At 44.2% G+C, this 11,328-nt stretch overlaps 1 protein-coding gene across 1 annotated transcript in view; it reads left to right on the top strand.

The window, feature by feature from the left end:
* Window positions 1-5,836: 5,836 nt before the first annotated feature.
* TBC1D15 (TBC1 domain family member 15) overlaps window positions 5,837-11,328 on the top strand; it is a 40,538-nt gene continuing 35,046 nt past the window's right edge. Inside the window, exon 1 of the mRNA XM_063322933.1 lies at window positions 5,837-5,980. Coding sequence (XP_063179003.1) covers window positions 5,957-5,980 — 24 coding nt within the window. The 5' untranslated portion in view covers window positions 5,837-5,956. The remainder of the gene's footprint in view (window positions 5,981-11,328) is intronic.

The raw sequence follows: 11,328 nt of genomic DNA, 5'->3' as shown, positions 1-11,328 counted from the left end.
TCATCTCCAAGGGTGGCCAAACACTGAAACAGCTTGATCGAGGAGGTTTGGTGTCACTATGCTTGGAGATACTCAAAATTCAACTGGACAAGGCCCTGGGCAATCTGCTCTGCTTTACAATCTGATCTGTGATTTGCTCTGGACAGGAGGGCTGCACTAGATGATCTCTATAAAGGTCCCTGCCAACCTCAACCTTTCTGTGATCCTGTGATATCGCAGCCTGATAGCGAAGAGTCATTTTGCTCTCCATCTTGAATAACGATATACTCATTGTTATGCAATGATAGTTTGCAAAAGAACAAGGGAGAAAGGCCCAAGAGGGATGTCTGGTAGATTAGGCAACTAGCTAGAAGGTGGTCATCTATCTCATGGAGTAAATTGGTGTGTGGGACTGAGCTCTCTGAAACGCTCTCCCTTCTTCACAGCGAGGCAAGTAGTGACTGGAATGCTGAGAGCGGTGTGATAGGACGGGAGACCCAGGAAGGGTCCTGTGAGACCTGTTGATCATTCACCAAAGAAACTTAGAGCAGAAACTCCTTTCCTATGTCTGGTGGAAGGAGAAGGGAGCTGCATTGAACACCTCTCCACCAAAGGAAAGTAAATGCTAAGTCTGAAAGTGTCTCAAGCTTGACTTTAAGGTACCTCTGAGACAAGACTTCTCTAGGAAACAAAAAGAACCCTGGTGGTTGTGTGAGAACTATTGCTTAGCGAGGATTTATTTCAAACTTGGGGGTGCAATTCAGTGGGACTGATACCTGTGTTTGGGAGCTGTGGGGAGCATTTGGGAGTAATGGATGATTCCCAAGGACTGGGGTGGTCCTAAGGCCAGATAAGAAATAAATGTATTGAATTTTAACGCTTTAAATAGATCACAAGTTGAAGATTAGTCCCTTGCCCTGTAGGGATGGCACTCTTCCAATGACTTTACACACTAGTCTGGTACTGCGTATTCCAGTGATGTTTTCCAACAAAATTTATTAACTTTGGAAATGCAAGCATTAACTGATGTCCGGCAGTAATACAAATGGAATTTATCATTTAATTCTTTTCTTAGTTGATAGCTCCTTCAGGTAATGCTGTGCTGTTCCCTGTTCTGGTTGCACAGCAGGAGTGAAAGCTTTTCATTTTGGGCTTGTTTCACAGCCTTTGAAGGCCATCTTTTCCTCTGTTACGGTGCTGCTTGGGAAATTCTTGTGAATCAAACCTTTGACGTGTCTTTAAATAAAGATGAATATGTTATGTTTCTAACCATTCTTTTGTTGGCATACAATGTTTCTCTGCAAAGCTGTTTTTCAGAATGACTTATATGTTGCTTTTGTAGTGTACCTGTGTAATCGCAAAATGATGGCCCCATCTGCGTGTACATTTTAAAGTCTATGTTTGAAAACTGCAGGAGCTTCTCTTCTTCATTCCAGTCTCTTCCTTTTGAACTGCATGTTGGGTAGGGCTGGGCACAACTCTAGATCCAAAGATCAGGAATTGTTTTAAATATAGGGTTTTGGTCAGGCCATTGGTTTTCCGTGTTTTTTGCTCAAGGCTTTATCTAGAACCCCATGATGCTTCTATAGGCATTCAAGCTCCATTGAGCTTCAGGGATGTTCAAGTATTTTCTTGGTCAATGATTTTTTAAAAAAATTGTACCCTTCTTATACCTCTTGTTTTTTCCAAGTCTAGTCTCCAAAGCCCCAGCTGCTGCTTTTCTTAGGGAATAATGGAAGATAGTTTTGTCACTTTGGTCAGGTTTTGAGCTGCAACTCCCTAGTACAAACATTGATTACCTTAGCACGGCTCTGGCAACAATAACCAGTCCTAACAAATTATATAATCTTTTCTCTAGTTTAAAATGTTTAAGAAAATCAGTCTAGAAATAATTCACAATTTCCTGGATATTTTCACAGCTACACCTGTTTCAAAAATTTATTCTGAGTTTCTCTGTTGGCTTGTCCCCCGCTAAGTGATCTTTTTCCCCCATCCTTCTTCTGAAGGGCTCTTTTGCCATTATTTTGAGTCATACTTCCATGTTTGGCAAGGCAACTCTGATTTTGTGTATGGATACATAAACCCTCTGTGTTATACCCCTTCTTCCCTCACAAGAGGTGTACAGTAGCTGTTCCTTGCTGCTCACATCTTATGTGGAATCTGCATCTTAGTATTCTCCATTTCCCACTCCATGTTTCTATTCTCATTGAATGACTGTACAAATGAATATGGGAATGCTGGAAGTTTAAGGGAAAATGCACAGAGGAACACAGGTTAGCATTCAGTGAGCTTACAGATACACTGTAATTAACTGTTAATTAGCATGTTTTTAGCAACGGAAACAGCGAAGGAAGAAACTCGTAGTAGTAGTATTGCCATAGTACCTTAAGAATCTCATAAAGGAACAAGATCCTGCTCTGCTAGATTCTCTAGCTTGGTCTCTAACTCAGGTAAATAAGCGGATTTGAAGGGCAGTCTCTTGAACTGTGTTTCCCTTAAATAACCAGATTTGTTGAAAAGCAGCCATTAACCCTCATTCGGGTCAGGAATAAACAAGATTTTTCAACCATCCTCAGGGGAGAAAATGGAAAACGCTTGTCCTGCTCAGAGCAGGATCTTCTGCGTAAGCATGTCACACCAAGCATATCTCCAACCCCCACACATTGGTTTTGGTCTCTCTTTTAGTCCTTCAGCTGAGAATCATGCTTCTCAGCTGATTGCATGGTGCCTCTGCAGTTGTGCTCCTGAGTCTGCGAAGGGCAAAAATGACCCCGAACAACCTGACCCAACTACTAAATTAGTCCTGCCTTGAATAGCGAGGTGGACCAGATGACGTATCAAAGTTCCTTCCCACCTAAATTATTGTATGATCATGTGAAAAATAAGGACTCTATTCAGTCCCACTGACAATCAAACAATTGATAAGAAACAACACATGGATGCAGACAGAATAGACAAGGAAACAATGAGACAATGTAGCGGTCAGCACCATGAGAGGTGGTTTTAGTTCATCAACCATCTACTCAATACCAATTTTCGGAGTACATTTTCCAGCAAAAGGGAGGACAGGATTTAGACAGCTTGGTGCACTTCTAAGGGAGTTTTTGACCTGAAGGAAGGTCAGCTTGAGGAACAAGCCATCCATACAACTTCTTGTGTGAAAATTTTACAAATAATAGGCAGAGTCTAGCACTGAGTTGACCTGATATGGAAGGTGGCCTTTTTGCAGTGAGTGAGAGCAGGAGATAATCTTCCTCAAAATGAGGAAGGGCATTTTATGTTGGGCCCTATGGAAGGGTGAGACTTGGCAGATGGACAGGAGGAGCTAGATGAGAGGGTTAAAGCGATATGGGCTGGATGAATGACCTTTGCAAAAGCATTCTGGAGGAGTCCAAACAGATGAAAATAGAATGTTACAAGAAAAAAAACAACACGAAGCTGTGTGTTTAGACAGGAAAGGCTATGCTTTGGAGCTGCTGTACACAAAAAAGTCTGCAAGAGAACTAGTTACGTGAAAGCAAGAATCCCAAGAGATATCTAAGACAAAGGCATCAATCAAGCTGTAGGCCTTGGAGACAGATGGGTATTGATATTGAAGAGAGAGAGATGGGTGCCAAGAGAGTCTGGAGGAGGATAAAACCATCTTGTCCGTTAGCTGCCTGCAGATGACAAGATTTTAATTTGGATCAGGATTAATGGCTGCAGTAGAAATAAAACAGTGAGTCATGAGATAAATATATATTTGTTGACACAATTACCTACAAAGAGAGGGAGTCTCTCATTGAATACGCTAACGATCAAGTCCAAGAGACAGGAGAACCAGAAGAAGGCAGTCATGCTAGCGAAGAGAGCAGACTTCAAGGAGTCTGTTGTAGATTGTGATAAAGGCTAAGGAAGCTGAAACGTGAATCTGAATTCTGAGCTTCTCCTAGGAAACAAAATTTGAAAGAAACCTTGACAAAGCACTCTCAGCGTAGTGGCAGAATGAGAGTATGCAATGGAGCTAAGTGAAGGAAGTCCCCAGTGTTCACTGCAGACTTCAGGGAGCTGAGAGATGAAAAGGTAGTGGAGAGAGGAATGGGATTACACCGGGGTGTGTAACTAATGTTTGATTATATTGCAAGGAGAAAGAAATAAAGGAAAGCATAAAGGAAAGGATGAAAACGAACACCTGGGATACCAAACGAGATGAAACCAAGTGCATGTGTGGAAGACGGCAAATGATAATTTCACCTCTCAAAGCAATTCATTTATAGTAATGCATTTTTAATGTGCAGCCTTCTTCCTTGTATTCACCTTAACGCTCAATTGTATTCTTACTAAATACAAAGAAAGGGACCACCTTGATGTCCATTTCTGCTACGCCCATACAGTTTTCCAGACCCAGATATGACTACAATAACGTGTGTTCTGACTGCAGTTTTCTCATCCTTATGCACATTTATATACAGAGTCACAACAGGCTCTCCCAAGTTTGAAGCAAATCAGTATTTGTCTTGGGAATAGCAAATCTGGTTTTTCACAGTAAAAAGTACAGTATGGATGTTAATCTAGCCAAATGAATTTTTGAGAAGTCAAAAGCAAATTATGATGACATTTTATGACAGGGACAAAAAAGACTAAACATCTGTCGCTCCTTCAGAGTAGCAAATCGCTTCCCTGTGAGCATCTCATTCATCTGTTTCAAGTAAGCAGTATTTGGGGCATATAGTATTTGCTCAAAGTATTTTATGATAAGGTGTTGGAATATAACAAATGGCTTAAAAATCATCTCAGTGGGATTAAATGTTGCAGGCATTAGGTGAAACCTGATTTTTTTTCTGTTTAAGCAATACCATGCATTATATGCTTTTCCAGTTAAGAAGGCCAGTCAAAACCTGTTGACATCTGCAGAATTCTTTCAGAGTTTATAGATCTGCCCATACGCAGATGCTGAACATTTGCTAACATTGATAAGATTGTAATTAACATTTGGCTTTATCCCGTGATGAGTATAAATATGTTATGTGTCGGAAGCCAAAGGAATCTCAACTTGAAAGTGGTGCATTTTTCACTAACAGTAAAAATCTGGTCCATGGATATTAGGGCAGGTTAGTGGTGCCTAAGGGCCAGTATTTCCTTTATATTTACACCGTGTAACTGTGGGAAGAAAAAGGAAATAACTAGAGAGGACGCTACGTTTGCTCAACAGTCCTCAAATTGTGACGGCAATCTCAGGTGGCTCAGAAAAAGCTTTAAGGCTGAGGAAAAACAAAACAACGCCAAAATAAAACCCTCTTTTCTCCTTACTAGCATACGATCTAGCTGGGTCACTACCATTCCCACCACTGTGGAGGCCCGTTCCCGGTGCCGGCGCGCTGGCTGCCCCCGCTGGTTACACGTTCCGCTGCTGCCTTTTCTTTCGCTGCTTCTTTGCACCCACAACTCTCCCTCTGAAACCTGCCCGGGGTTGTCACGGGCAGCGCGACGCCCAGCCAGGGCCTAGCCAGGGCCGGGCCGCGGGGCCTGCCTGCCCGCCCGCCTCAGGGGGCCAGCCGCTTCTCCGCGGCTGGGCACCGCAGGTACCTGCGTGCGGGGGATTCAAAACGAGCAAAAAGATCAAGGAAAAAGAGCGCAGTTTTTAGGAAAAAAAGAAAAAGGAATAAACCCGCCATTTTCTCCTCTTTCCTGCCGGCGCCCCCCTGAGGTAAAGAGGCCGCCACCGCTCGCGCAGGCCGCCGCGCGCCGGGGGGCGGTGCTTTCCCTCTTGGCCCCGCCCCCCGTGACTGGGGCCCCGCCCCCCAGCTGGGCCCGGCCGTTCACGCGCGTCGCCGTCCGCCGCGCCTCGGGCGGGTGGGTGCGTGCGCGGGCGCGTGCGCGAGTGCGCCTGCGCCGCCCCGCCCCGCCCCGCCCCGCCGAGGGGCTGACGGGTGTTGTTGTGGAGCGGCGGGGGAAGCACGTGAAGAGCGCAACGTCATCATAAACACTCGTAGGCAACATGGCGGCGCCTCCGAGCGGCAAGGTAACGGGGGGGCGGGCTGGGCCCGGGCGGCGATGGCTGCCGGTGTCTCCCCTCGGGGTGTCCCCGCCGCGTCCGGCGCTGGTGTCGCCCCGCTTGGCGGGAGCCGCTGGAAGGGGCGGCTGGGCCGCTGCGTGTGGCCGGGCGGGGGCCTGTCCTCCCCGGGGGTGCGGGGTCTCCTTACGGGGCCGCGGGGCTCTGCAGACGTGGGCCGTCCCCGCCCCCTGGCGGGCTTGGCGGTGGCGGGTGGCCGTGGGCCCTCTGCGTGGAGTGCGGGAACAGGGTCGCCGTCGGCGGGTGGGACTCGGGCCGTGCCCGGGGCGGGTACGGCGGCACCTCGCGGCGCCTCCCGCCCGGCCCGGTGCGCGTCCCACGGAGAGCCGGCTCCGGTGTGGGAAGAGGCCGCTGTGCGCCGGAGGCGGGCAGCCCCGGGGCCGGCCTCTGCTGAGCAGGCTCTGGGGCCGAGCCGGAGGGACGAGGCTTGTCCCGGCTACGTGGCCGCTTGTCCCTGCGGGGCTCGGAGGCGTCACTGGCCTTTCCCCTGGCCTGCGCGCCGGTGGTGCGCGGGTGCCTGCCCCGGCATGGATAGAAAGCCTTGTCGGTCGGGTATATTTGGTAATGTAAAGGTTTTCACATGCCGCCGAGCCTTGCCCGAGTGTTCCTGAATGAAACAGTAGAGCTTGACAAGGATTCAAATGTCCGGCTGGTTTGAGGTCACAGGAGGAAAGGTATTGGCAACCATCTCTGCCTCCCTCCTCCCCCACCGACAGACCCGAGCTGGGTCCCTATGGCTTTATTGTAGAAATATTTTTATTCCATGACTCCGTTTCTAAAGGTGTTACTTGATAATGCTGGGCTCCTGGTCACATGGATCCTTTATCTAGGATTTAAAATCTCAGTGTAGTGTCTGACTGTATGTAGCCGGCGTTAGAGTGTGATAGCCTTCAGTTTCACTTTTCCAGTATATGGCAGCAAATGACTCTTTCAGCTGAGGAGTGCATTTAGCTAGCAGGAAAGTTTAGACGGTATCTCACTTGTGCTGCTTTGTCATGTCTGTTTCAACAGAACTGGTGGAGCAGGCAATTTGTTCAGCTGAAGTTGTTACAACTTAAAAATAAAGTTTTATTACTCCTGTTAGGTGCTGTAAATGTAAAGACAGCCATACTGTCCTCCCAGCTGTTACTAGCTATGCACATCTGTTTTTCATGTATATAGAGGAAAGTTGCTTTTCTGGTTTTGTCCATTTTAAGCTCAGTCCAGCAGTTTATTGGATGGTGGTAAATATTTTCGTTTTGCAGCATTTGATTTTTTTTTTTTCACATAGGTTTGTGTCAGGATCTTCTTCAGGAAGTTTTTCCTGAAAGCAGCTGTATTATCATAGCTTATATGACAGGCTGAAACTGTTGAGGGAAATTTTTGTTTGGAAATTTGCTATATATTTGCTGTTTAAAAAAAAAAAGTGTCTGTTAGCTTGCAACTAAATCTCTAAGACATTGCAAAACTCCATTTCAGTTATTCCACGTCCACAATACTAATGCAACTTGTTAACGCAACTTCTAATGCAGTAACATTCTTTGCCATGTCTCTGTTAATACAGAGGAAAAAACGGTAGTTGTGTTTTCTCAAACTTCATGAAGTGGCTGGGCTGGTTTGAAGTTTCACTGCTCTCAGTAGGAGCAGTTCCATCCTTCTGTAGCTCTCCCCACCTGTGTGTTGCGCTTCTGCTTTCTTGGATTCTGTACTCATTGATCTCTCAGTGATTTGAGTTAGCAAGCTGAAATACTATAAAAAAGCCTGTGTGTACTTATTTTTGTCTGGGTTGGTTTTCTATTGGAGCACATTTGATCACAAATTGTTCCTTTGGATGGCAGCAGGATTTTAGAAGGGCTCACAAACTAGTGAAATTTCACTCCAGGTGGAATAAACACAGTATAAGTTGGTACAGACCCAACATTCTCACTTAGGGCATTTTGCACTTTCATGAGTTTCCAAGCTATGGGTGTCCTAAATTAACTGCACTTTTTTTTCTGGCTATGCAGTGTTGTAATGAGGTGTTTCAGGTGGTAGATTTCTTAGAGACTAGTAGGTGTTAGTCTGTGGGGTGCTTTAGTCTCACTTGGCAGATCTTATGACATGAAAGTAATGTATTTTAATGTATATCTTCTTTTCTGCAAAATATTGCACAAAGTAATTCCCATGGAATGCACACGGCAATATATTAAGTAGCTGGGATAGCCTGCATTGTCTCAGCTTTCATGAAATGCTGTTTCAGCAAACCATATAAGGTTGTGGTTTCTATTATATTTTTACCCTGTTTGCCTTCCCCTTCTCTATATTTTTTTTATTTATTTCCCAGACATCATTAATACCAGTGGATTCATAGCTCGGCTATTTCATATTGTCTCTGGTTTCTGCAAATAGCTTGGCAGTAAGGCTTTTTGTTTTCAGTGCTTTTGACATTATGCATGAAAGCAGGTATATTTTCTCTCTTTGTGTTGTTTAACAAGTAGCAGTTTACTTTCCTTATTTCGAAGAATCGACTCTGGAAGCCTTATAACAGAAAACCATATTAGAAAATAAGGTAAAAAGCTGTGTATGGGGAGGAGGACAAACTTCAAGTTTAGTCTCTTGGTGCGTAGGCTATTATTACAGCAGGTCTAAAGACAGTAACGATTTTTGTTTTATGCTCTTGGAGTTCAGAGTATCTTCAGCGCATGGGCTGTTAGATCTTTCTCAAATTACCAATTGGCACATGGGCTGTCAGAGAAGTTATTTTTCACTTGCCTATGCCCTTGCTTGTGAATTTAAAGCTTCAGAGCTTTAAATGACTAAACATCAGGTCTAACCTCAGATGTTTGGCCAGTTCAGCAACTAGAAGTGTTTGAGTGGCACTGTAGCTAGTACTAAACAATATTGTAAATGCTGTAGTGTTAGGGAGTGGGGTGTGTGCTTGCTGTTGAGTTTTGTTGCTGGGACCAGCAAAGAGGTTTAAAATACAGTCTGTTAAAATTGGCTTTGCATCCTTCAAGTAGTTTCTTGGCACAGATATAGTGGATTATTTTAGATGTATATATAGTCTGTGATGTAGGCAGTGTCATCTTGTACGTTCTACTAGTTAAATTTGGGGGCATAGAGACTCCTATACGATGTATTGTTGTGCCATTTTGTTAAGCACTTGATTTAAAATCTTCATTATAACTTTTTTCAGCCTCCATCATTTACTATATACAGAATAATAATCCTTTCTGAATATTTTGTACTTCACAGGTTTTCTTTGTGAACAGAAGCCTTCAGAACAGGAGCAGTTCACTCATAATTCGGAAAGTTCCGTTTATTCTTTCTGTTTTCTGTTCATTAGATTTCTCTTGCAGAAGTGTTCACAGTAGAAATAGTCTGTTACCACCTCAAGCTCTTACTCTCGGTACCCTGAATAGACTTGTATTTCCACTGATATCCCACTATTGTTGCGTAAATAGCAGAAATACTTTGTGGTTCAAGAAATCTTCACTGTACCTAAGGCAGACTTGAAAAACTTACTGTTGTCAAGCAGGAGATCTTTCTTATGATATGTGGTTTCTGATGTTGTGAGTTTTCTCATATTTGTCACAACATGAACAATATACGAGGAATTTTTTTCCCCTGCTTAGAAACTTGATGTTTGTAGGACTTTTAGTCTTTTAAGACTAGCAGGGGGTGAAATTTTACTGTCTTGAGAAGAAGGTTGAGCCACAGAGTCAGCAAAAAAAAGACATATGAGGATATGGCTTTATACTTTTATTAAAATTCAAATGCCAGGATATGTAGGATATCGTCAGTGGAGCAGAAGGCCACGTTGATTAAGTAAGGTTAGTTTGGTACTCTGCAGAGTACTCAAATGTGCTGCTATCTGGCCACTGAAAGCAGACTATTGATGTAGTAGGTACTTTGACGTGTCCAGTCACAGTTTAGCAGTGGATGTGTGAATAAGCTCTGGGGAAACCTCAGCTGTTCCAAAGAGGGAGATGGAAATTAAAGCAGCATAATACAGACTTTTAAATTGAGTTATGTTTCTTCTAACTTAAAGCATAGCTCTGAACTAATATGCTTTCTTTTGGGGATGTAAGGTCTCTCAGGGCAACGATTGCCTAAATTGAATTTATTTTATTGGCCTGTAGTTGTTTCCTTACTGTGTTGCATCTTTTGTTCTGTTTACCTTCAGTCAGAATCTGAAAATAAGATGCTGCACAGCTGCTCTATCTGTTGTTAACATTTGCAGACCAGACCCATTTTTTCCTTAATTTGTAGTCTGTTGAGCATTCAGACTTTCTTATTCAGTCACTTTTCTTATGAGCACACCTGCTTGCTGCTTCAACTGTTCAATCCACAGTGAGGTCCTTTACCTGATTCTCTAATACGAGGCAAAAAACCCTGCTATTGAAAAGTTGCTAGGATCAGGATTTGCACAGTGCCATAATTACTTAATGACCCCAGAGCAGTGGCTGATTCACTGTATAAGTGCTGCAAGCTGCATCTGTCATGAGAAGCTGGATGGCATCTTGGCAGAGTGATGCTGGCCCTGAGCTATACTCTCTGGCAGAAAAGGAGAGTGAGTTGGACAAGAACATGGGGAGAGATTGTGGAGTTTCTGGAGGATGGGATTAGTTAACCAGCTGGGACAGTTGCAGTGCTTCTCCATTCTCTCAAATGTCCTGCTTTTGGCAGGTTGTTGGTTTGTGACAGGTAAGAGCAAGAGTGTAAGGTACGAATGATCAGTGCACATGACATCAACTAGTATGTAGGTGCCCAGCACAGGCAGGGTGGGAAAAACATGGGTGAGGAGGGCAGGACCACCCTGTTTCATGCTAGGTCTAGATCCTAGCTCTCCTTTTTCGTTGCTGGACCACATTGTCTTTGGGTGCAGTGTTGTCATCTCTTGCTAGCTGGTAGCACAGGGCTGTAAATTGCCATCAGATGGCAAGCATTTAATCCCAAAACTTTGCTTGTGTTCTGGCATATGTTGTAATTGTTGATGTGGTATGCTGAGCCTTCTGTGCTTGTATGTCCCTGGAAATAATAAGCTACAAACATTGCGTGATGACTGCCCATTGTAAGCAGCATAATAAGCCGAAGACACGAATTGTCCATGCTGTGTCCTTACAGTATTAAGAATGATAACATTTATTTCTCAGAAAATGTTACTGGGACAACAGTGGGACTTCAGAAAGTTACTTTCTGCTGGACAGGGAGTATAAATACTTGAACAGTTTTCCAGTACCTTAACTAGCATATGCCATGACATGTAAACTGAGCCTACATCCTGCAGCTTCCCTCTGCTTTTTATAGTAGATGAGTAGACAGGTATTCCTTTGTGC

The sequence above is a fragment of the Chroicocephalus ridibundus genome, chromosome 1 (genome assembly GCF_963924245.1).
Source record: "Chroicocephalus ridibundus chromosome 1, bChrRid1.1, whole genome shotgun sequence".
Classification (NCBI taxonomy): domain Eukaryota; kingdom Metazoa; phylum Chordata; class Aves; order Charadriiformes; family Laridae; genus Chroicocephalus; species Chroicocephalus ridibundus.
The sequence above is the reverse complement of the archived record's forward strand: the minus strand, read 5'-3'. Positions and strand labels throughout refer to the sequence as shown.